Consider the following 27028-nt stretch of genomic DNA (forward strand, 5'->3'; position numbering starts at 1 on the left):
TTTTTCTTAATAAATGTAATTTTTATTTTTTTCTTATAATTTGGGATGAGCATTATGTAATTTCTCTTTTTCAGACATTTGGCTCACTATTAAAAAAAAACCCTCAAATTTGAAAATATCTACAAAACCAGGTGAGTCACAAAGATCCGCTAAACAAGTGACAGACCAGTTGCTTAAAAAAAAACCGTAACAAATCAAACATTTATTGATTAATTAATAAATATAAAAAAAAAAAGAAAAAAAAAGAAGGTAAGGTGGCCAGTGAAGAAATCAAACTTGCGCACTCGTTGTTCACATCAAATAGTTCTTCAACTCTTTACATAGATAAAATTTCCCTATTCTCACGAAAACTTGCGCTATTTCTCTCTTTATGTTTCTCTCTCTCGCTTCGATTTCGATCCAAAATCATCAACGACATCGTTTCAGCTCCAATCTTTGTTATAGAACTGGCGATTCAACTTTCTATGGCGACGGAAAAGTTAATGGCCGCCGGTGGCCCTAAATACGTTCAAATGAGATCGTCTCCGCCTTCGTCTCCTCCTCCGGCAACTGCTGATTTTGCATCACTTCCGTCTTTTCGTTACAGTAGCGGCGAAGTCTATCGGATTTTCGATGAATTGCCTAAAGCTAATATCGTTTCCGTTTCTCGTCCTGATGCCAGTGATATTAGCCCTATGCAACTCTCTTATACAATTCAGGTTCAATATAAACATGTACGTTAATCTCTCTCCCTCTCTGATTTTGTAGAATTGTTCAAAATAGAAGATAGAAATTTCTGATTTCAATATCTGATGTTAATTGCGTGAACTAACAGCGAGTAAAGAAATCATAAGGATTTGAATTCTATATTTGGAAGTTTCTGATTTCAATACCTAGTTGCTCTTTTATGCACTTTTTGTATTTATGTAATATGAGGACACTCACACCGGTAATAATCTTAGAAAATGGAAGTTATCGAATTTAATCACATATATAGGTGTTGTATAACTGTTTGGCATCGATACCTGTCGGACACCAGACATCCTTCAATTGGAAGTGTTAGTGCTGGATAGCTATTAAGCACGGACACCGACAGAGACATTGACATATCGACACGGATAATAATTTAAGAAAATGTAATTATATATGTCGGTGTTGTGTCGTACACATTCAATGTAATTATGTATGCCAGTGTCCATGCTTCATAGTTAGATTAGTGTATGTATGTATGTGTATGCAATTATGTATGTGTCTATTAGGTAACTTTATATGATGCAATTGTTCTGCAGTTTGTTTGTGCTTTCCAAAAGGGTTGCTACTTTACTTAGTTTCAGCTTTGGACTTTTCTGTTCGAGATAGAGAGAGAGTCTGACCTTTCTAGTAAAATTAGAATTAAGAAATTTTAAGGTAGATTATCTTGAAATCTAATATCAATCCATTTTTCAATTTATAAATATAAATATTTCGATACAGAAAATATGATAATTTTACTAGCTCCTGATTTTTCCTCAAAATCGTCCATCTAAACACGCACTCAATTTTATTTTACATATCTCAAACAAAAGTCTCTGCTTTTACATATGTTAATCTAGAATTCAGAATTAGCTCAGCAGTTGTTTAGACTTGAAGTAAGTGTAGGAGTTTCTATTATGGAAGACAAACAATATATAAGTGGAGAGGAACAATATTTGTATACCTTTAGTGACCTTGTTTATTTCATCCGGTCTTCCTTCATACTGGATTATACTCACATCCTATTTTCATTCCAGTTCAAGTGGGAGCTAGAGAAGAGAGCGCACCAAGTATTTATTTTGCATTTTGCGTTAAAGAAGCGTGCCTTTATTGAGGAAATCCATGAGAAGCAAGAGCAGGTAAGCAATGCTCTTTATACTGAGATTCATTTGATTGCTTATATTTAAATTGTTCGTACATTTTTTTGTATTATTTGATAATATCATGCATATCTAGAAAAGTTTGGATTTTAATGTAATGTTCACTGAAACCTCATATTAAAGGTTAAAGAATGGCTTCAAAATCTAGGAATTGGCGAACACACTACTATGGAGCAAGTTGACGAAGAAGGTGACGATGAAACAGTTCCTTTACAAACTGATGAAAGTGCTAAAAACAGGTGATACTCAACACTCAGCTTTTATTGGAGCACTCTTACAATTAAAATTTGTTAACCTGTGGTCATAATATCCTATAAGTTGGATTTTGGTACAGAGACGTTCCATCTAGTGCTGCTCTACCAATTATACGGCCAGCTTTAGGACGACAACATTCTATTGCAGACAGGGCAAAAAGTGCAATGCAAGGGTATCTGAATCACTTTTTGGGAAATATTAGTATTGTTAACTCTCCCGAGGTATGCTTTGTGCTTTAGATTTTGAAAATAGATATCTGTTATCTTATACCGACATTATTCTTTTTATTCAATTGTTGATTCACTATCGTGGTTCAACCAATGTCAATTTTTTTCGTTATTGAATTGATCAAGACAGTGGTCACTGGTTGGACTAGTGAGTCACTAGTTGAATTGGTATATATTAAAATAATTTCAAAAGAATTTATAACCCATACAATTTAGGGTTAAATATGTTTTTAGTCCCTACAAAATTACGATTTTTTAAGTTTAGTCCTTATTAAATTTTAATGGTCATTTTAGTCCTCCACAATATTACAATTTCCAAGAATAGTCCCTATTTTGTAGTCCTCAAAATAGTCCTTATAAAATGCAAATAGGGGCTAAAAGTGAATAATTTTTTTTGAGGGATTAAACTTGAAAGTTCGTGATTTTGTAGGGACTAAAAGCATATTTAACCCTACAATTTACAGATAAAAGATTCCAGGAAAATTTAGATTATACTTTACATTTTTTTCACTTCATGGTTCTAATCTAGAATATCATTTCTTAGATTATACTCCCTCCGTCCCAAATTATAAGGGAAAATAAAAAAATCACACTTATTAAGAAAAAGTAAAACATGATAATTTGAAATATGTTTTTGTGAGTTTTTCTTGGAATAAGTTGCATAGGAAGATGTAAAACCAATTTTTATTGGTTGTTGTTTATTGAGAAAAGGGGAGAGAGAGAAAATTAAATGCAATTTGCATTTAATTTTATGAGAATAAGGGAAAAACATTCTTGAAAATGATTTTTTTCCTTATAATTTGGGACAAAAAAAATGGACTTTTTTCCCTTATAATTTGGGACGGAGGGAGTACTTTAATATACATTCACAATTTTTTAACTTCATAGTTCTAATCTAGAATACCATTTTATTAGATTTTTATATTGCGCCAAACTCATCCTTACAAAACCGACTTGTAAGGTCAGAATTGCCCCCACTTATAAACATATGTTCAGGCCATCTCTCGTCCCATGTGGGACTCTTAACACATTTATAACAATTAGCCCTTATTTTTTAATAATGAACAATTACTTACTTTAAGAGAGTAAATAACTGCTTACCAAACATAATGATCATCAACAATTTTTTCTAAAATTTTATATATCTGTTATATCCCTTTACCTACAAGATGATGCAAACTTATTCAAAAAAAGAAAAATGAAAAAAAAAAACGACTTGCCGATTTTTGCACAACATTGGTCGGAGTCAAACCGCTTTTCACCCTGTCTCATGCACTTTTGTTCCGGTTAGTGGGCTGGATTGGTAATATGACAGGTTTATGGTCAGGTCAGTTGAACCGTCCGATCCAAGCTGGTTTTTGAACGCGGGTTCAACTACGTCAGACATTTCTGATGTGCATTAAGTTATATGATTTAAAATTAAGCAGGGACAATTCAATATTTTGTTAATTTAGCATATGAAATGAATGCAATTTTCATATCTGGCGTTGATTATACTGTTGATGATGACGAATTGTATTGTACGCATTGGATCCTTGATGTCAAGGTTTGCAAAGTTGGTCTAATTAACGAATATACTGGCTATACAAACCATTCATCCATGACTATTTATGTTCTGTTATTAGCTGTTTGTTTGGATGTTTGTTGAATTTGTGTTTAATCATGACCGCCGGACAATTTGTTTACAATAAGCAATTGTATGCTATAGGTTTGCAAGTTTTTGGAGGTGTCAATGTTATCTTTTTCACCGGAATATGGCCCTAAGCTGAAGGAAGAATCTGTGATGGTGAAGCATCTGCCTAAGATCAAAAAAGATGATGACTCCAGAAAATGTTGTTTCTCTGACTGTTTTAATTGTTGTAATGACAATTGGCAAAAGGTAATGAATTATTCTATTGAAGATTTGAAGATATATATATATATACTTGGGAAGTCAGATGCAAAATATATACTTAATATATACCTACGTGCTGTGAGAAGTCACGCATAAGGTAGCTGTGGAAACTTGTAAAGTATCACCAAATATTGCCAAACACAGTGCATCAAGTGCAAATTTAACAGAAGACACAAATCCTAGCTTAGAGGTAACAAATAGGAGAGCATACAATAGCTTAAGTCTCATATTTTAAGTATTTTGGGTTAATCGAACAAAATGATGTAGAGATATTTAAAGATGTCAACCATAAGATTCAAAAATAGGGTGGATGAAATGAAAGAAAGGTTTAGTTTTGATTTGATTTAAAAGTACATTCAAGCTTCAAAAAATTTTGCCGCACAACTATAAGACTAGTAATGTTTTTGTTGAACTGCCAACAAGAAAGTAATTTCAGTGTGTAGGGATTAGTGGTTACACCAGACAAGATTAGATTTGGAATAAAATTATTAGAGAAAGAATGCTCCTATAGTAAAAGAATGGAAGAATCTTGCCTTACATTGTTTGTGTCTCCCTTTTCAAACTTGTAAAATTGAATGAGAATTTTTAACTTGATAATATATATATTTTTTAAGTTTCTTAAATATAAGAGATGTGATTTTGGAAGTGGGCCCATTTTATGAAAGTTAAACTAACATTTTTCTGACTGCTTTTCAATAATTTTAAAAGTACATTACTGGGTATTTGGGGAAAGTGTAAATTGCGATAGATAGGGAAGTTCATTCCCTGAAGTAATATAAATTATACATGTGTATTCGGATCAATATACAGAATTTGGGGCCAACACATGCTACAAACTAGTATTGAATCAACTTACAAAATGTCTACTAATGAGGGCATTATTAGCATAAGAAACTAAACCCAGACCTTTCTAGTGAAGTACATGATCCCCTACCAACTGAAACAAATCCCCATAGGCATTTTAATTATTTACCTGACTTTGAATTTCTCCAGACGATCTGGTATTTTAAGACCTGGAAATTTAGTGGCGTAATTTTAATTCTGATTGAGTTTTTGTTATTTTGTTTTAACTTCAGAGTTATCACTTTCCTTTTTGTGTACAGGTGTGGGCCGTATTGAAACCTGGATTCTTGGCATTGCTGGCACATCCTTTTGATACACAACCCTTGGACATTATTGTTTTTGATGTACTGCCCGCCTCAGATGCTAATGGAGATGGTCGTTTATCATTAGCGATTGAAATGAAGGAACGGAATCCTTTACGCCATTCATTCAAGGTGTTAATTGTTTCTTCATAGTCTTGTACTTGTGCTTGTGCTTAGAAGGGTTTAATGCTAATTGTTATTGTCTGTCTACCATATCAAAATCTTGAGCAAGTCTCCGGTCTGGTCCTTGAAATATTTTCAGAACATCATTTTGATTTGATCCTCTGTTTCAACATGCAACAATTTTTGGGAGATCAGTGACATCAAATTGGTCCTCACGTGATAAACTTGGTTGTGAGCGGCATCAATTTGATCCCAGTAAACAGTAACTTTGGGACTTTTAATGTAAAAAATTTCCATTTTGAGGACAAAACGGATCTAATAACCTTTTGAAGACAAAATTGTTGTTCCAAATTTTTTTCAAGGACCAAGATGAGGGTTGTTCTAATATATTTACTAGTTATTAGCTGACTTGTGGATTATATCTGATATATGGTGATGATATACGTAGTAAGATACGTTCTTAACACTTAATTGAATACTTTAGGTGACTTGTGGAATCCGAAGTATTAGAATTAGAGTTAAAAGTAGTAGTAAAGTTAAAGATTGGGTCGCTGCAATTAATGATGCTGGACTCAGGCCTCCCGAAGGCTGGTGTCATCCTCACCGCTATGGTTCTTATGCTCCTCCAAGAGGCTTAATTGAAGATGACAGCCAAGCCCAGTGGTTTGTAGATGGGCAAGCAGCATTTGAAGTCATTGCTTCTGCAATTGAGGATGCCAAATCTGAGGTTTGTTTTTTTTGTTCTATAACATTCAAGGCAACTTTCATGATAACTTATTTATATCAAAACAGACAATAATGGTTGTTTTCAAGTCGCTGTTTAATGGTCCAACGATTCATGCAGATATTTATCTGTGGGTGGTGGCTGTGCCCAGAACTGTATCTACGGCGACCTTTCCAGGCTCATGCTTCATCAAGGCTTGATAATCTGTTGGAAGCAAAAGCTAAGGAAGGGGTTCAGGTAACTTTTAATTGGAATTCTTTTTACAATGTCTTGTCAATTTTATGATCCAAGAATCCAATTTACGGAATTACCGTTGTAATTAAGTTGTTGAAAATTTAAACTGTGAAGAGATCATTATGGCCATCCCAAGGATTTTCGTATGGTGTTATTGTTGGCTCTCAGTTATCTTATTTTCATCTGATTTCTGCTATAATAATGGCCTATTTTATATTCCTCAGAGATAATAATGACTACTTTTTCCCTTCTGGTGTTCCTAAATTCGTTTTTTGTTACTAAGTGCCGTCTATTTAATTTTGGGTTTTGGCCCAACATATGATCTGACATGAAGCCAATGATTTGATTGAACTTGAAGCGGACAGACCAAGTCAATATGGACCTATAGATATGTCTGTTTTTTGTGTGTATGGTGAGAGGATTTGAACATTGAGTACCTCCGTTTGTAGTATTCACTGATCATGGGGGATTTTTATTACTTTGTTGGACTCTGGCCTATAGTTTGATGTAGTTATAACCAATTTAAAATTCATGTCCATTTTTCTTCTCTTTATTTTCTGTTGCCCACCTTATTACAACATTTTTTCTCTCAAAATATTTGAGTCATTGTTGTATAGGCATGAAACATGGACATTTTAAAAAAGGGTTGACGCTGGGTAAGATATGTATTGAAGCTTGTCAAACAATATGTGATGCTTAAAATCCTGACCGGACTCTTTAAATTAAGCTTTGTCACAATATCCATGTTTATGTTGTGTAGCAAATGCATGCCATTATTCATGAGTTTTGTTCTCAGAGAGGGATGGCAGTTTGTTGGAACCTTTGAATTATATAATGTGAACTTCCAGCATTCATAAGATTGTTTAACAAAATTCTGTTACTAAACTCCCCTCTCTTGGTAGATTAGGTGGCTCTTTAATATTTTGTTTGCTTGGTTTTTGAGTTATGAGTAACACTGGTTGAAGGTATATATATATATATATAGAAAGGAAAATGCTATTTAGTAAGAATTTCTTTGCAAGAAAGAGAAGAATCTTATGTGGCATCATGTAACTCTTCCAAATGATAATCACCCACTACCCCATGTATGGTAAGCCAAAATCTAATTTGTCAAATTTCCTAATTTTGTGGATTCTTATCTTTCTTGTTTAAATTATTCATACTAAATAGCATTGCTCATATAGAAATATATAATTTAGTCTTCTATAAATGTATTTCAGAATGGAGAGAAGCTAAAAGGTAAATAAAATTGAATTGTTTTATTAATAGTTCACCAGTTCAGTCCACCCGAAGATCAATTTATTATTGTTGATATTTAAATACAGGAATAGCATATTGTATTGTAATTAATGCGGCTGATTGTTTATTGATTTGTTTCTAAGCCTATATAATAGTATCACCGTGGTGTAGTTTAGACACACGGTTTCACCATATCCTCTCTCATTTTCTTTCATTCAACAGTTATGAAGGTTCTAAGTTCCTTGTATGCCACCTGACTGAAATATAATGAATTGCTTTATTTCCATTGAAGTGTAAAGATTTGCATGAATGCCTTTTTTTTTGTTTTTCAGATTTACATTCTTCTCTACAAAGAGGTGGCTCTTGCTTTGAAAATCAACAGTGTTTATAGCAAGAAAAAGCTTCTTAGCATTCATGAGAATGTGAGGGTATTACGCTATCCTGACCACTTTTCTACTGGTGTTTACCTGTGGTATGAAATCACCTAAAACTTCATTTGTCTTTGGTTTTATGAATGCGTGCATTTGTTGTGTTGTTAAAATATGAAAAATATCTCAATATTTTGGTTGTCTTGGAGTATTTTTTAAATATCTTGCATTATCTCTTAAGATTTGTTACCATACTTCTCTACATTTGTTGATTTGTTTCCTCATTAAATTAGGATAATTAGTACGACTAGCTTCCTTATTTAATTGAGGAGTCTAGTATTAGTATAATTGTATAAATAAGGTTTATTGTTTATTCTTTTGTATCATCAAAGAATCATTATCACAATTCAAAGCTATTATTCTTTCTCTTCCCTCTTTTATCTAAGACCATGTAACTTCAACATGATATCAGAGCCGGATCATCCTCCATGACTTATCATGCACTATACGGCTAACTAACAAGTTCCTCTGAAGTCTAGAAACAAACTATAATAATTTTATGAGGAGTGCTAGCAACACACTCTTACCAACATACACTCTTCTATTGGTTGCATTTCAAATGGATTCCAGTAAATCATGTAGGCCCCACATAAATGTAATGGGATCCATATGAATTTCAACCAATACAAATACAAGATTTGTGTATTTATAATAGTGTGTTAGAGAGTGTGTTACTTGGATAATTCAAATTTTATTATCTCCATGATTCTTTTCTTCTCTTCAGTGGTTAACAATTATGGCCATCCTTTCTCTCCCAAGTTCTCTCATTGTTGTTGTATCCTTTCGTCAGCTTTCGGCTATCTCTGATAATGTTTGACCCTTGCTATCTTAGATGAAGTTTGGCCCTGGCTATCCTAGATGAAGTTTGACCTTGGTAATCCCAAATGAAGTTTGAGCCAACTATCATTAGATTTAGTTTGGCCTCTGCTATTCTAAGATTATTTATGAATAAGTTGTGATTCATACCAGCCTCCCATTGTGAATCACAATGCTTCCAAATGTTGTTCTTAGCGTATTTGAAGAAGTTTTAGTTATTGTCATTTATAATTGCTTGCTAGGAAATGTTGACCGTTGATCATTTTATAGCATTTTTTGTTTATGCAACATTCAAACCAACTCTTTACATGATTTGTGGAGCCCATATTATATTTTTCTTTCCGAGGATTTATTTGTAACAAACTCAGTGCTCAGTAACCTTTATAGCTTGAGGAGGATTGTTATTTGTTAGAATGCGTGACAAATATCTCATAATCTATGTTATCAATTTCGGATAGCGGTGCAGCCAACCCCAAAAATGAAGTGGAATGGGAGTGGGGAGTGGACACTATTTAGCAGTGTGGGCATTAATACAGTTAATAATAATAAACGCATAATTGCCGTAAACTGAAATAAATTACTCAAAATTCATGAAGTATTCATAATTAGATGTAAAAACCACAAGTCTTAAGCAAACATCACTTGTAAATTACCAACAAAATTCAAGGAAACAAACACTTTAAGCCTCTAAAGCTTAAAGTAACTAAACATTCCAACTTCAACAAACAGATTATCAAAATCCTATATTGATGTAATTTTATATTAAAGTGATCAAATATAAACTATATTGGCTATAATAATATAAATATAACTAAAGTAACAATGTTCAATGTATTATTATTATTATTATTATTAATATTAATATAATTCGATTCTATTGCTATATATATATATTAAAAACCAAATAGAAACGTCTGGAAGAATGGTGAGTCCTCTTGAAAATAGAATTATACAGGATAAGCATAGCAGCTCCAGAGAAATGAAGCATGATATTAGCAATGAAAAATGACGGAAAAAGAAAATGAAAAAGGGTAGAACGGAAAATAAATAGGGCTGTTATGGAGGATCTTTTCTCCTTATGGTCAACTACTCATCCCTTTCTTCTTCACTTGCTTATCTTTCTCTCCGCTCTCGCTTGTCCTTTTTCTCTGTCTCTTACTTTTGTGTTCACAGAATTGCTGAAAAGTCAATTTCAGCGTATTGGCATCTTACCCACATCGCGACGACAAACTCATGGTATATTGATAAAGATATGGAAGGGAAAACAAGATGATAAGAGATGAAGGGAGAGAATCTGTGCACAGAATGAGAGAAAACGTTTCTCTTGGCTGCCCCACAACTGCTCCGACCCACTTTTCTATCCGCCAAACCGCCCACACCAACCGCTCCACCAAACTGCGAGCTCTGTTTTTCCGTGCCGCCCTATGATAGCGGCCTCACCAGTCGCTTTTAAGAACAGAGCTTATAATATTTAATTGTAATAATGAGTATTTTAGAAAATGTTAGATTGTCTCTTGGGATTAACTTATATATGTCTTTGTTTTTTATGATTTGTCTCCTTGTTTACTTTAGGATTTAACACTTTTTGTCCCGGTAAAAATCAGGACCATCCAACTTGAATCTCTAAAAGTTTTGTTCATTTTAGTGTCTATATTCAACAAAAACTGTATGTTTTAGTTCCTTTGCAGGGACTGAGAACACAATTGTTATATTTTATAGGCACTAAATGAAAATAATTTTTTATATGGACTAAAAATGAATGATCATGATTTTATTGGAGTTAACATATTTATCCCTTACTTTATTTTGGATTAAGATATTTTAGTATTAGTATCAATCGTGGTTAGTGCTTAGCCTCTTGTATCATCAAAAACCATAATCATCATTCAAAGTCATTCTCCTTTCTCTTCCTTGTTTTAAAATCTTTGCCTCTGTGGGTATGTTGGTGTGTGTGTGTGTGCGTGTATCTGTGAGTTAGGTGTGTGATATTTATCAGTGTATATCGATCATGCTACACTTTTGTGGTTTCTTATTTGTGCTTATGAATATGCACAGGTCACACCATGAAAAACTTGTCATTGTTGATAATCATATTTGCTTCATCGGAGGACTGGATTTATGCTTTGGTCGATATGACGCACCTGAGCATAAAGTCGGAGATGTCCCTCCGCTAATGTGGCCTGGAAAGGACTATTACAACCCAAGGTAAATTTTGTGAATAGAAAATAAAATCATATAGAAGCTTTATGGAAGAGTCCATTTGCCATGCTGTGAAATTGCTGAAAGCTTCATTTAAATTTTAGGAGACAAGGCGCTTCTTTTACTATTTCAATGTGTTTGGAGAAATAATATAAGTTTTGTATGTGACAGTAGAAGGCTAGAAGCAAAACGTCTGCTGTTAAAAAATTAATTGTTGCTTCTAATAAGGTGCTCAAGCAGAAACCTGAAAAATGTATTTTTGAATCAAGTTCTGATTTCTGATCATGTCTTATATTAAAGGGATTCTAAAAAATAATAAAATATTCCCAGCAAATCCCAACTGGCACCAAGTTTCTTTCTATTTGTCAAACTGGAACTACAATATGACAAGTATGAGGATATGAGGGTGTTAAAAAATTCGTCAGATTTCAGTTCTTAATGCTAAACAAACGTGTATGTTTGTTGGAAAGAATTTCATGTACACCCAAAATCTTACATCTATATTTTTTGGTAAGAGAAAGGATGAAATTCAAATGAGGTTGTTTTGAATTTTTTTTCCATAAATGGTAGTTTTTTGGAGTAGGCAGATGCTTGTGCAGTTAAGTGTATAAATGATATTGATATTTTCATACAGTACATTTCCCGAAGTTTAGCTAGCTGCCTATTCAAATTCACTTATAGCCTTTATATAATGACTCGTCACTTTAATTCAAGGAGACGCAAAATGACTAAGAAATCACTGAAGAATTCTAACAGCTATTTGATCACACACACACACACACGGGAATGGATTCTCTCAAGTGTAATTTACACTTGAGAGAATAAAGTGTGGTTTGTTACCATTGATCAAGAGAGAAAAACATATAAAAATTTAGAGAAAATGAATTTAGATGGTGTTAGATTACACTTTATTCTCTCAAGTGTAAATCACACTTGAGAGAATCCATTCCCCCCCCCCCCCCACACACACACACACACACACGTGTTAGGGTCCGTTAGATTTTGGAAAAAAAGGGAACTCGACAACGCAAAAACAATTGTTCCATGGTTACACACACGTGCGCGCGCACACACACACAAGTGTTAGGGTCTGTTAGATTTTGGAAAAAAGTAAGAAACTAGACAACACAAAGACAATCATTACATGTTTGGTTAACTAAGCGGTCACAGGACAAGACAAAAACAGGATTACTGACCAGACAAAAAGCTTGTAGCTCAACAAACTACGGGACAACTTTTTGTCTGAAAGACACAATTCAGAATATAAAAATGTTGCTTTCTTTTTATGAACATGTTCTCTCACTTATCTCTCCTCTATTTCTCTTTGTCTCTCTCCAACTTTTTGTCATGTTCATCATCCACCAAATACAATACAAGGCAAAAAGTTATCATGTAATATAAAGGTTTATCTTGTAATGTGTTGCTTGTCTGGTAGTTCAGTGTGGATCAACGCATACTTCGTAGTAGGCTTAAAATTAGATTCCAATATCTGTCCTATTGATTAAACAAACAACTTACAATCCTAACTTAGATCCCAATATCTGTCCTATTTATTATACCATCTCTACATGATTTTCTACCACAATTGTTGCATATCCCAACACCCGTCTTCAAGATGATACATGCATATATTGTACCAGGCTTGGTCACATATTTGTTAGGATATGTCTCTCATAATTTCTTGGTTATAGATCGAGTCTTGTTGAACATCATTCATATATTCATTTCATTTTCAATTTTGATAGAGAATCTGAACCAAATTCATGGGAAGATACAATGAAAGATGAATTGGTTCGTGAAAAATATCCTCGTATGCCTTGGCATGATGTTCATTGTGCCCTTTGGGGACCACCTTGTCGTGACATTGCTAGGCACTTTGTTCAGCGATGGAATTATGCCAAGGTTAGACTTATTCTACAATTGCATTGAAGTCTTGAGGCATTCTGGTCCTTTTCCTATGTTCCTGCTAGGAAATAATTTATTTATTTTATTTTACATCAGAGGAACAAAGCTCCACATGAACAACAAATACCATTACTTATGCCTCAACATCATATGGTTATTCCCCATTACTTGGGAAGCAATGAGACACCAAGTGAAATTCAGGACAATGTCAATGATAAAGCCTTCAAGAGAGAAGATTCATTTTCCTCATGTTGCCAAGACCAAGATATTCCTCTACTCCTGCCTCAGGAACCGGTTGGGTTGGATATTCCTCCAGGACTCCCAAAACCAAATGGGCAAAACTCCTCTCAACATAACCATGACAAGCCAAGAAGGATAAGCACTGGCCTTCCTTTCTCATTCCGAAGGGCCAAAGTAGCAGCAGTTGGTCCGGATACACCAATGAAGGGCTTTGTAGATGATCTTGACTCTGAGCATTATCACGAGAAAATGCCTCATGATAGAGTGTCTCATGTTGATTCACAAAATACAGATCTGGAATGGTGGGATACTCAAGAGCGGGATGATCAGGGAGGTTTTGCTGATGAATCTGGACAAATTGGTCCTCGTGCTTCGTGTCGTTGTCAGGTATGCTGTTTTCATAGGGTCAGCAAGAGGTTCTTTAAAGTGTACAAATACTATTTTTGTCATTAAAAATATTTATCGAGAGAAATCAGATATTTTATTGAAGCTCTTGCCGTTTTTTTTTTCGTTGGCAACATAAAGACTAAAATTCGTGGGAATTGATATTTCATATATTGCTAGAAGATTGACTTTAAGAGGGGGCATTAATATGATTCTAATTGCTTTTGTTCTTTTCTTTTCACTTGTGTCCTGTTATTTTTCTTTTACACCATTGTATTTTGTACCATTGAAATACTTTAATTGATAGGTTATTAGAAGCGTCAGTCAGTGGTCCGCCGGAACAAGTCAAACTGAAGAGAGCATCCACCATGCTTATTGCTCTCTCATTGAGAAAGCTGAATACTTCATCTACATCGAGGTATTGAATAAACTTCTAAATTTAATGGATGCAATTTTTGAAGATTGATGGGTGTTGCAAATGTTCATACTGGAAGTGGTTTTGCTTTGTTATTATTATAATAATAACTATAATTATAATTATAACAATAAAACATATTTGGAAGCTGGCAATTAGATTGAAAATAAGTACAAAAGAGCCGGGGTGATTATTACTTGAATAACCATATCAGTATTTTTTTTAGAACTAAAATGCCATTATTTGTTTGGAGAGGTCATCCCCTTAAATGGATCTCAGTTACCTCGAGGGGATTAGTCTCCGCAGTTGCGCGTGGAGGATAACTTTGGTTTAGCAAAAAAAAAAATGCCATTGTTCTAAACAATTTGAATATCTAGCGAGTTTCGGCATAATATTTGCAGTTCTTTAGATGCTCTTCTTCAAGATGATAATTGCATTTCATGCTTTAATGACGTGGCATTTGTTATGCTACTTTATTTGCTTGCTTCTGCAATTCATTTTAGTCATAATTGCTTATATTTAAGGGAAATTCTTTATTGTTGAACGAACCAAGTTTAAGTCTGAACCTGTTTACTATTATATGGATTTATGTATTTTACTATTTTAAGCTTGTTTTGAAAGTTGTCAAACACCACATCAGTTTCAGATATATAAAGAGAAAAGTCTCATACCTTAAAATATTTGAACCTTTTCTCTGCAATGCCTTAGTTTAAATATTTATGCATTTAAATTTCCAAGCTGCTATAAAAATATTTCAAGCTTATAGGGATCTAATTTTTTTTTCTCTTCTTAAATCTGTTTTGACATTTTTTGACTGTTCTATTTTATCTTTGCGAACTTGTTCCAGAACCAGTTTTTTATCTCGGGTCTTTCTGGAGATGATATGATACGTAATCGTGTGTCAGAAGCTTTATATCGGCGGATTATGCGAGCTTATAATGAAAAAAAATCTTTTAGGGTTATAATCGTCATACCGCTCCTGCCTGGCTTCCAGGTTCTAATTAATTTCTTTTTCTTTTTTCAACAAGAGAAATATTGCTTTTGCATGAATTTTGGACTTACTTGTCTGTTATCTAGGGGGGGATTGATGATGGGGGTGCAGCATCTGTGAGAGCCATAATGCATTGGCAGTATCGAACCATTTGCAGAGGGGTGCATTCTATCTTACATAATCTTCATGAGCTTCTTGGTTCAAGAGTACATGACTACATCTCTTTTTATGGTCTAAGGAATTATGGTAGACTCTCTGATGGTGGTCCTGTGGCAACCAGCCAGGTATGTTTTTACATCTTTGATCATTTGCTTAAGTAGCTCTGGTCAGCTTAATCACATACACATTTTTGCAGGTATACGTTCATAGTAAAATCATGATTATTGATGATTGTATTAGTTTGATTGGATCTGCTAATATTAATGATAGAAGCTTACTCGGCTCCAGGGACTCTGAGGTACAGTTCCAAGCCTCTTTCCTTTCATATGCTGTAAAAGTTTGATCGGATTTTGAGGTTTTATTACTGATTCACTCCCACACACGGGCACTTATTTCTTGCGCCCTTGTAACAACTTTTTATCAATGTTAATTCTTATATCATTGAAGCAACATAATTGATATCTAGTTAGCTTTTTCTCTTTTCTGCAAATTTAAGTATTTCTGTTCATATATAACTTTGAGTTTCTTTCACCAAATTACTCACTCCATTTCATTTTGAGTGCCAATTTAGTGTCATTTTATCTTTTCAATGCAACATTAATTTTTCTCTTCAATTTGTCCTTCAAATAAATAGTATGTGCGTCATTTTCAAGTCATATATTTCACTGCATCTATAACAATAACTAACAGTCTAATAGATATAATATGTGCAATTCAGTAAACTTATTCCACTCATTGAGTCATTTATTGTTTTTCTTAAACTTTTGAAGAAACCTTAAATGACACTCAATTAGTATTAGGTTTTTTTACATGATACTTATTCAACAGTACATAATTGGTTTGTAAGACGAGAGATGCCACTCTTTATAAATTCTTTTCAGGCCTTAACTCTTTTCATTGTGGGACTTGATTTTTTTTTTCCAAACACTCACCTCTCACCCATCATTATTCACTATTGGGCTTGGTGCATGGATAAATTTGGTGGGTGGTCCGAATGAATAAGCTCTGATACCGTATTAGGTTTTTATATTGAGCCTAACTCATCTTTACAAAACCGACTTGTAAGGTGAAGGGTGCTACTCCATAAATTCTTTTCAGGCCTTATCTCTTTTCAATGTGAGACTTGAGTTTTTTCCAGTAATTAGTAATAGAGGGTGTATCAGTTTGACATATTTGTGATGTTAAAAACTTTTTGGAGACACCTTAATATAAAACATGTAACTAGTGAAAGAATAATTTAATTTCAACTGGCTAGTAATCATTATAGCCAACATTCTTTCTCTCACCTTAAAAATTGTGTCATGGTTTGTGAACCCATTGACTGATCTGTTTATTATTTATATACAACAACAACTTTAGCCTTTTCCTACCAAGTGCTGTTAATTATTATTTGCACATTTGGAAATATTTAATTTGACTTTTTAAATTAAATATGAACTCATAACTGTTGTTTCAACTTCGGTCCCTTTAACTGTCCCACATGGATTTCAGATTGGTGTAGTTATAGAAGACAAAGAGTTGACTGATTCTTATATGGATGGAAAGCCTTGGAAGGCAGGGAAGTTTTCTTTGACTCTTCGATTAGCATTATGGTCTGAACACTTGGGTCTCCCGGCAGGAGAGGTTAGTAATTTTCCATTTTTGGAGAGTAGTTGTTTCGTGTGCTTGATTAGTAATGATTACTTTTATATATTGTCGTCAGGTCAATCAAATAATGGACCCAATTGTTGATTCTACATACAAGGATATTTGGATGACAATAGCAAAGGTAATAAGAAAGATTAAGGGTGTATGTTTATTTCTAATTTGAATTATAATATATCTGTAATGAGTCCTGGATCATGTATGGCATGAGCTTCATAGCACCAAGTTCCCTTTTTCGTGGTGTTTTAAGTCATGTATTCTTATAACAATTATTATGTGAACCATTACTTGCATAAAACTCATTTTCTTAAAGTAATTCATAATTAGTTATCCTTTCATTCCCAGCTTGGAGAAACTTGGCCCTTTTTGTTGGAACTAAGCTAATTGTTGTTCTGATTGAACATAGGACATACACACCAGGCCTTCATCTAAATGTTCTTTAATAAAATGCCTATCAATATCAGTTGGAATATATGTTCATCTAATGCCTCTCATCTAAATGGAAGATATGTTTTTTCCTACAACGCTCTGCAGGAAAATAAGCTATATTGGTCCTCCAATACGACTCTTAAATCATCTAGAATAATCTCCAGCCAGTGGTGCTGATAGTCTTCGGCTATCGCTCTCGATTTTGAATTTACGAATGATACCACATTCTGCTTCCTTCTCCCCTATGCCACTATTCCCCAAGAAAGGTGCAATACTCAGGTGTTAATCTTGTATCCACTAGGAAACCTGCATAGTCGATGGTTCGAGTAACCCTCTCCTCGAACAAAATTCCTTTCCCAAGGCTTCCCTATAGGTTGTGCAGCATCCTATAAGCAGATTGAATATGATATTCTTTTGGATCATGCATTAATTGACTTGTTGCATTTCCCAGTGTACCACGTCTTGTCAAGTGTCAGCTGGGTACAAGTTAACCAACCAACCTTTCGGTATATCTTATGTCAACAGCTGGTTCTTATTTAGCTTCTCCCAACTTATTATTAGGACTCCTTAGTATTTGTTTGGAATGGTGGGCGCGGTCATTTTGCAGTAGTTACCTATACTCTCCCAAAATCCTTGTAGGGTGCATTGCTTGCTTCATGCGTATGTCACTTTTACAACAACCACAATCAAGCCTTATCCCGCTAAGTAGGGTCGGCTACCTGGATGGAACAACACCATAATGTTTGGTTATATATATTTCTATCAAACTAATTAATCTCAAGGTTCTTCTTAATAGTTTCTGTAGAAAATAATAAGTGAATACTGTTGTGTGTTATTCCTCAGCTCAAGGTTGGTTTAAATAGGAAGAGTACAAACATAAAAGGAAATAATAGATAAGCTTAGAATCTCCTAGAAATAACAAACTAGGAAACTAAATATTTTCCAACAGTTTCCCTTATTGTTTTTCCAGGTCTTGCTCCGCCTCTAGCAATTTGACTATCCTCTATATGATCTACTCTCCTTACTACAAAATCTATAGGTCTTCTCTCCACATGTCCAAACTACTTAAGTCGAGTTTCCACCATCATTTCTACGAGTGCTACCCTAACCCTCTCTCTCTCTCTAATGTTTTCATTCTTAATCCTATCTCTTCTGGTCTTGCCACACATCAAACGCAACATTCTCATCTCTGCTATGATTATTTTATTTGTGTGCTGGTTTTTTACTGTCCAACACTCCATCCCATACAACATTGCAGGTGTTACATTGTACGATAAAAAAATTCCTTCACTTTGAGCGGTACTTTTGTATCACAGAAAAAAACCTGAGACCCTCCTCCATCTCAACCACCCAACTTGAATTCAATGGTTTGCATCTCCTTCTAGTTCTCCATCATTTTGTATTTTGAACCCAAAAATTTTAAACTGTATGACTTGCTGTATGATATGATCTCCAACTTCCACCTCTAAGTTAGAAGTGCTTTGCCTTTTGCTAAACTTGCATTCCATACACTTCTAAGGCTTTTCTCCAAGTCGCTAACTTCACATTTAATTTCTGCCTCGACTCTCTAAGTAGGATATATCATTTGAGAAAAAAAATGCATCTTGGGGTTGCCCTTGGAAAGTTTCTTATATTGCTCGACAATATGATAGGGGATTTATGGCTGTGTATGGCAAGTTTTATATGGTTAGTCATGGTAACAATTCAGATATACTCGTGCCATGTTTTTTTTTTGTTTTTTTTTTGTCAAGTAGCCTAGTGGCTAGAGTCTCACACATTTAAATGTGGAGAAATGTGGAATTCGGGGTTCGAACCCCATCCACTCCAATAATGTCCCTGGTAGCTACCATTTGAGCTACACTTATGGGACTGTGCCATCTTTTCTTTCTGTTTATGCAATGTGAAATTAACAAGCAAACAATCATGTCTAATTGAGTTCTTTTACATAATGTACTTCAGATTACAGAATACATGTCAGATCTTAATGTTTCTGCTTAACTGAATACTCCCTCCGGACACAAATATAAGTAAAAATGCACTTTTTAGATTCATTGAATAACAAATGTATTTATTCAGTATTATAGTCCAGATACATCTGTTATTCAATGAATCTAAAAAGTGCACTTTTGCTTAAATTTGTGTCCGGAGGGAGTAAGAAACAATACTTCAAATTATAATACTGATTATTATCCTCACGTTTTACAGACAAATACAGCAATTTATCAGGATGTCTTTTCCTGTGTACCTAATGATCTGATACACACCAGGTATGTTGGTGTAATTGTTGTACATTTTTTATGTCTAGGTTTGTCTTTTCCGTTGTATTGTCCTAACATACATCATAAACCTTTTGTTTCTGCAGACTTGCTTTCAGACAAAACATGGCTTTGTGGAAAGAAAAAATTGGACACACTACCATCGATTTAGGAATAGCCCCGGATAAACTAGAGTCCTATCAGGATGGAGATATCAAGAACACTAATCCCATGGAGAGATTAGCATCAATCAAGGGTCATCTTGTTTCTTTTCCCTTGGAGTTCATGAGTCAAGAAAGTCTAAGACCTACTTTTAGTGAAGGTGAATACTATGCCACTCAAGTTTTCCATTGAGTACGATGTCCAGTATACAAAACATCTTGATTTTCATATAGGGGGGATTTGTAATTAATTACTTGCAGAGTTTCTTTTTATTACAATTCTGCAAATGAGTTGGGAAATTGGGGTAGGGGGGTCACTATGTGCAGAGAAGAGCAAAGTTGGGAGGGAGGGAGATAGAGGGGATACCAGAGAGAAAGAGAGAAATTAAGAGAGAGACGGAGGGGATAGAGGTCGGAGAGTGCTTGAGAGATACAAATCCATATTCTTGTAAAGAATGTATCGATAACTGGTTCACTGTAAAAATCCACAGTTCACATTTTATAGAGGAAATAAATCAAATCAACGATACATGCTGATTACTTTCCATTATATTTGTGTCGTTTGTTCTTCTCTTTTTTTCGGAGTGTTCAAAGATATCTATGAAGTACAGGTATTCCTAAATAGAAGACACATAACTATGCATGTATGAGGTACGTATCAAAAGTATGTTTTTCTTTTAAAAATTGGAGACTTGATTTGGGTAGTAAATTTAGGGGTATAGGGTGAGTACTTTTAGTTTTAGTGCTAGGATAAGAGTAAAAAATTTGTCATTTAATACAAATAAAATAAGGCTTTTTGTTTCACACGTTCTTGCGTTTAGCATTCTATTTTTCTATCTCGCATCTCCTTAATATTCATTCTTGTGTCCATGTAAAACTATTGTAAGTGGCCTGTTGACTGTTTCTTTTCTCTTTTCCTTCTTTCAAGGGAATCGAATTCAGTACCAAATGTTTACAATACACTCGTTGTGCACCAACCACTTCTACTAGACCCGGTAGTTGTAGTGCCATTTTGTTTCACGGGCTTACATCATTTGCCAGGTTGCGTTTTATTGATCCATTTTTAGTTGTTGCATCACACTTTTTGTCATGCATATGTTAGAATTAGAGATACACAAATAGGAAAAGAGAAAGAAACGGCTAGGGTTTCAATAGAATACCAATAGCTTAACATTATAAAAAGGTTACTGGAGAGAATATATAATAAAACTTGATGGACTCTAAACTAACAGGCCCAATAACATAGACTATTATTTTATTATCTAATACTTACTCTCAAACTCATGATGCATCAACAAGAAGCATTATGAGTTTGTCAAACAAAATACGAAAATAAAATAAACTACCAAATAAAATAAACTTCTAACATCACCCCCCAAGCTAAAGCTTACTAAACTTTAAGCTTGTTACAAATTAGCCCTGACAACAAATCAACCCAATTAAGATCACGATCAACGCAGCAATTTACCATCAAAGAGGAGAGAATCAAATCAAATTAATCCAACATCCAATCCAATGCAGTCCAAGCTAACCAAAAATCAAATCAATCGAACAAATTCAAACTAAACTAATCATAAGAATCAATAGGGAGAAGTGCAATGCAATCAGAAGAGAAATGCAATAGAGGGAGAAGTGCAATGCAATCAGAAGAAGTGCAATAAGGGGAGAAGTGCAATACAATCAGAAAAGAACAAAGGGAGGCTACTAGGGTTCCATAAGAATAGAATATCATTACTTAATAAAATAGAGTTACAAGAGATTATTACATAGCAAAACCTAGTGGATTATAAACCTAATGGGCCCAATAGCATAAGTCCAATATTTTGTTATCTAACACCTACCCTCAAACTCATGATGCATCGGCAAGAAGCATTGTGAGTTTGCCAAACAAAATACTAAAAACATCTAACAAATAAAATAAACTTATAACGCTACCCCTCAAGCTAAAGCTTACTAAGCTTTAAGCTTGTTACAAATTAACCCAGAAAATAAACCAACCAAACTAATAACTAACCAATTGAGAGAAGTAATCAAAGTGAGTAATCATCCGAGAGAGAAGTAGCATCCAAAGAGAGAAACCATCAGATAAATAGATCATCAGAGAGAGACAAACCAAATCAAACCAATTCATCATCCAATACAATCCAAGCTAACCAAATCCAAACCAATCCAACAAATCCAAACTTTACCAAACCAAATTGTTCCGATCCAAACTGAACCAAATCTTACAAAGTACAAACTAATCCAAACCAACATAAAGAAGAACCAAACCACCAAACAGAAGAATCAGTAAATAGAAAGAGAAGCAACCAAAATAGGAGAACATATAGAGAGGAGCAATCCAACATAAGAGAAATCATTAGAGAGAGAAGCAATCAGACATAAGAAAACATCAGAGAGAAGCAATCAAACAGAAGAATTGACAGAGAGAAGTGCAATGCAATCAATTGGAAGAAACAATAGAGAGACAATCAAAGATAAGAACCAAATAGAGAGAGAACCAACTAAACAGAAGAAGTCAATGAGGGAAGCCAATGAGGGAGAATACCAATCAAACTAACAAGAATCAAAAGGGGGAGAAGCAATCAATCAGAAAGAGACCAATAAAAAGACAATCAATCAGAAGAAACCAAATTGTGAGCACTCGACTCACCATACAACCAAATTGTGAGTACTAGACCCACCAAACAAACAAATTCAAACAAATTTCCAAATTAATGGAACCAAACCAACGAAGCCAAAACAAATTGAACCGAACGAAACCAAATCAAGACATACAAACCAATAAACACGGAACTAAACCAAGAAGGGAGAGTGACACAAACACAACCAGTGTCCGGGTTCAAAAAACTTTTTCACAACTAACACAAACGAAGCATCGCAGCCGGACATATCAAAATTGAAACTACACACTCACAACCAAAATGGTTTCTTTCAAATCACTTTGGTGTCATTCTAATTGTTCATGGGCAAACAATTAGCAACTAATAAAGAAACAAAAATCCAACGGATAAAGAAGCAAACAATGAGAATACCAGCATAACAAAATTTCTCAATTTCTCACATATGGACCGAACAATGAGACCAACAAAATTAAAATCGACAAAACCACTTAGTTACCAAGAGAACTAACCAGAACACTAATCACCATAGAGAGCAAACATATTCTCAAACTATTGAGAACTCAAAGCGGAAGTAACAAGTGATTCAAGGCGGATCGAACCATGCTCTGATACCATGTTAGAATTAGAGATACACAAATAGGAAAAGAGAAAGAGACGGCTAGGGTTTCAATAGAATACCAATAGCATAACATTACAAAAAGGTTACTGGAGATAATATATAATAAAATCTAATAGACTCTAAACTAACAGACTCAATAACATAGACTATTATTTTATTATCTAATAGCATCATTGATTCATTTCCTTTTAAATTTTGGGGTGTTTGTATGTGTGAGAATCTAAGAAACGAATTTGGAGATATTTTGTAGACAAGGATGCTATTAGGTATGGACTGTTATCTTATATAAACTAGTAATATAACAGTTCATCCGCACGGGTCGCCCGTTGCCGTGTTTCTTTTTAATGCGTCTGAATATTTTGTAGATGATGTTTTAGTCAAGTTTGTAAAGTTGGATAAATGTCTTAATGAGCATGATGGGGGCAATAGTAGTAGTTCTATTTGGTGGTTGGACTTAGTTTTTATGAGTGCTGGAAATAATTATAGCTCATGGTACATTACTGATGTGATATATTTGATTACATATTGGAGAATATACGATATATTTACAAAGTCATAAATCATATATTACTTAGTGAGACATCCGTCAATTAAATATTTAAATGTTGTGATTTATTTATTTATTTTTAAATCGGATATCTCTACTTGTAATTATAAAAATTAATCTCTCAAATTTTCTGTGGAACTTAATTAACCGACAAATTTTTTCTAAATATTCTAACATTTTTGCATATCTAATCTTGGGATTGAACCTGGGTGTATGTTTTTTGGCGTAAACCGGGTATCCTCTGCGCGCAATTACAGAGATTAATCCATATGTTATGATGTCTTTGATAATATATACTATTTCTAAATTCTAATATACTACTAATTTGAGAATTAGAGATGTGATGCAAGAGACATTTTACTCTTTTAAAATAAATTATCGCGTTTAAGGGTAAATTAAGATATCCCTCCGAACCACTAAATTCTAACACCGAATGAGTTGTTAAGTATGTCTCCATGATTTGTTCATCAATTGTATAGATGTCATACTTTATTTATTAAATCTAGGAGCAAGTATTTATTAAAGAACTAGGTGTTCCACAAATGAAACTTTATTTTCAATAACTTTAAACTCAACTTTGGTGGATTATTAACAAAAAACAAATGAAAGATAAAGTGGAACAAACAACTGTGGATGCAAAAAGGATGTTAGTTTGGGATATGTAGCAAAGCAACCATGTGTCACATGGAACAAGGACGAGCCAGCAATCCTTGGCAATGGAAAGATTAATCGGAAATGCACTCAAACGTGCAGAGTTAGGAGGTAGATAAAAAAAAATACGTGTGTGAGCACGTCTTCTATATTTTTGGCCTAAAAACTTTGACAATTGAATTTGTGTTTTAGTAGCTATGAGCAACTTACACGATCGAGTAGCTTGATAACACAATGGTATAATGGGAAAATCAGAAGTGAAATGTGACACTTTAGGAGAAATATGTGATGGTGATGATGATGATGATAAGGGGAATACAAATTATAGTTGCCATCTTTCATTAACCTCTAATACTATATTTGTATATAGATATATGTTTTGAAGCAGTTCGGTGCAAATTGGTTTCACGATAAATTCTGTTATTATTCCAGCCCCACATAATTATCTCGAGTATCTAACTAGATATGATTTGATTTGAGTAGGGAAAAAAAATGATTTCAACCAAGTAATTGACAATTAACTCAAATAGTTAATAACTTTCCTCCTCAGACGAATTGTTGAATTCAAGAGCGTTTAAATGAGATAGCGCGAGTTCCTTTTAACTTAACAAAAGATTTGGATTCAATGTCTTATTAGGATATGTAGCAACATCAGAGTTTGCTGCCCTTTTAAGTCCCACAAAAATTGATGGATTTGTTTCTATAGTTGTGTACAAAAAATATCTGATTTACACACAAAAAATTAAAATGTATTGTTAAAAAAATTCGAGTTCAATTCTTAATAAAAATATTTCTCAGCTAATTTTACTCTTCTAACTTATTTAATACGAAAAAGTTGAGACGATTTGAAACTTCTAATACGTATTGATAAATTCTTGTATATTATGAATTGAGGTTGGTAATATTGTTGTCAAAATCTGTATGAAGTATTCTAAGGGCATCTCCAATGCAAGTATCTTATTGAGTTCTTAAGGCTAAGCAACCATGTCTTATTTTTTTTTACCATTGGAGTTGGATGACATGGCATTGGAAGTTGCTTAAAAATAGGGGATGGAACTTCATATTGCAACTCTTAACTTGGGTGGCTTAACAATAAAAATCATTATTTTAATAGGTATTAGTGGGTCCCATAGTTATTATTTTTAATAGGTATTAGTGACATACATGATGGTAATTTTGATTACGATCATGTCGATAATGACACTCCATCGGCTAAAGTATCTCATGGTCCTCATCCACTCTTTTTAGAAACATACATGCAAAGGCGAGCACATATGCGTGAAAAACAAATTCATCATCAACTTCAAGCAGATTTGGTGGAGCATATTTGGGAACACTTCAGGCATGAGAACAACGAAAATTAATTTATAAAATTTATTGTTATGTATTTTATTTTATTATGTATTTCTTATTGTTGCGTATTTTTCGTCACTTGCTAGTTATTGTCGCTATGTATTTCTCATCGTTTAAAATAAATTTATTATATTTTTATGTATTTATTATATATTTTTAATGTTTTTTAAACATTTATTGGATTTAACCATATATATTAATAAAATAATTGATATAAAAAATTTAAATCAAAATTAAATGAAAATAAAAAATATATATAAATTGGTGGGGTCAAATATGAGTTGCTTATTTTAATGCCATTGGAGTAAAATTGGTGAAAGTTGCTTATCAAATTCTTAAATCCTACATGGCAATTTGGGTCCACAAAAAGTAACTTAAGTCACCCATCTAAGTTCCCCCCATTGGAGATGCCCTAAATACGAATCTTAACTCTTCCAAATCATATATCTGACCCGTCGTTTTCTTAGCTTTCTTCTGTGAATATTATATGTGGCAATCATGCTTCCTAGTTTCCACCTAAAGCAACCCTGGCCATGAATTTGCTATTGTTTGTTAATCAAGTTTATTGTGAGTAATAAATTAATCTTATCGGTATCCACTTGTTTGACCTTTGAGATTATCGCATCCCTTAAACAACTAGCCAGATATTATTGAATGGTCGGGATTCGAACCCCGGATTCCACCCTTCTCCACATTTAAATATGTGACAGTTTAGCTACTAGGCTACTTGACATAAAAAAATTTCTACTTTCACCCAATCAATAATCATATTAGAATCTAAAAAGCCGATTTTGTAAAGTTAATTTATACTCAAAGTATCCGGTCCAAAAATCGCCTAATTCGAGAGACATCAAACCTACCGGTTACCTCCCACTCGCAAGATTGTCCATTTAAAGTTAGAATGTTTTTTTGCTCTGTATTGGCCGACCCAATATAAAAAATGACATCAGGAATCACATGTAAGTTCTCAAAATTTTAAAATTGTATTAGAATATCCGGGGAGTCACATGTTAGAAGCCAATTTTGCAAAGTTAGTTTAGACTGGTCAACTCAAAATTATAAAATGATATTAGAATCTATCCAAAATTCATTGACCACATGCCGCTATCAGGTTATCGAACTATTCTTAAATGTTTTTCATATGATTTTTAACTAAACTACCCATGATTGTTATAACCACAAAATGTGTATTTTTAGTTAAGAGTTATATGAAAAACACTTAAAAATGTACCCAAGTTTTATTAAATTTTCCACAAAAGAATCTATTCCTGCAATGGATCAATCCAATTAGCATGGTATGTACTCTGTGTTATATTATTGAGTCTAATGATTAGAATATTCAGTCAATTAAAGTTAGTCTAATTAAGATTAGAGATAATTTATTTAAATTAAAGCCAACAACTAAAACACAATCTGATTTCATTTCATCCACACAATTTATTAATTGTTCATTACTTACTTGTCAAGTTGCCATGCTAAGGTACATATATTTAATA

General features: G+C 33.7%; 1 protein-coding gene across 2 annotated transcripts; it reads left to right on the plus strand.

Moving 5' to 3' along the window:
* The first annotated feature begins 248 nt into the window (after positions 1-248).
* Positions 249-20288, plus strand: LOC123883721 (phospholipase D zeta 1-like). 2 transcript variants are annotated; one of them, XM_045932617.1, is made up of 20 exons: positions 249-713; positions 1749-1850; positions 1995-2110; positions 2206-2347; positions 4062-4232; positions 5351-5524; positions 6000-6242; positions 6360-6476; positions 8045-8184; positions 11012-11161; positions 12901-13057; positions 13157-13687; positions 13992-14102; positions 14947-15093; positions 15177-15374; positions 15446-15547; positions 16741-16872; positions 16952-17017; positions 19528-19589; positions 19685-20288. In XM_045932617.1, exons 1-20 carry the CDS (start codon positions 465-467, stop codon positions 19929-19931), a joined length of 3357 nt encoding a protein of 1118 aa, XP_045788573.1. In that variant the 5' UTR covers positions 249-464; the 3' UTR covers positions 19932-20288. The 2 variants fall into 2 exon arrangements, with proteins under 2 accessions (XP_045788573.1, XP_045788574.1); XM_045932618.1 differs by lacking the exon at positions 249-713 and having other exon boundaries at positions 2020-2110.
* Positions 20289-27028: the final 6740 nt, after the last annotated feature.

The sequence above is a fragment of the Trifolium pratense genome, linkage group LG5 (assembly GCF_020283565.1).
Source record: "Trifolium pratense cultivar HEN17-A07 linkage group LG5, ARS_RC_1.1, whole genome shotgun sequence".
In the NCBI taxonomy this organism is placed as follows: Eukaryota; Viridiplantae; Streptophyta; class Magnoliopsida; order Fabales; family Fabaceae; genus Trifolium; species Trifolium pratense.

Bases quoted from the DNA above. Each gene is read 5' to 3' on its own strand.
- LOC123883721 (XM_045932617.1), top strand. From the start codon at position 465: ATGGCGACGGAAAAGTTAATGGCCGCCGGTGGCCCTAAATACGTTCAA. The intron at 4,233-5,350 runs GTAATGAATTAT...TTTTGTGTACAG, and splicing joins GTAATGACAATTGGCAAAAG to GTGTGGGCCGTATTGAAACC. The intron at 16,873-16,951 runs GTTAGTAATTTT...TATTGTCGTCAG, and splicing joins TGGGTCTCCCGGCAGGAGAG to GTCAATCAAATAATGGACCC.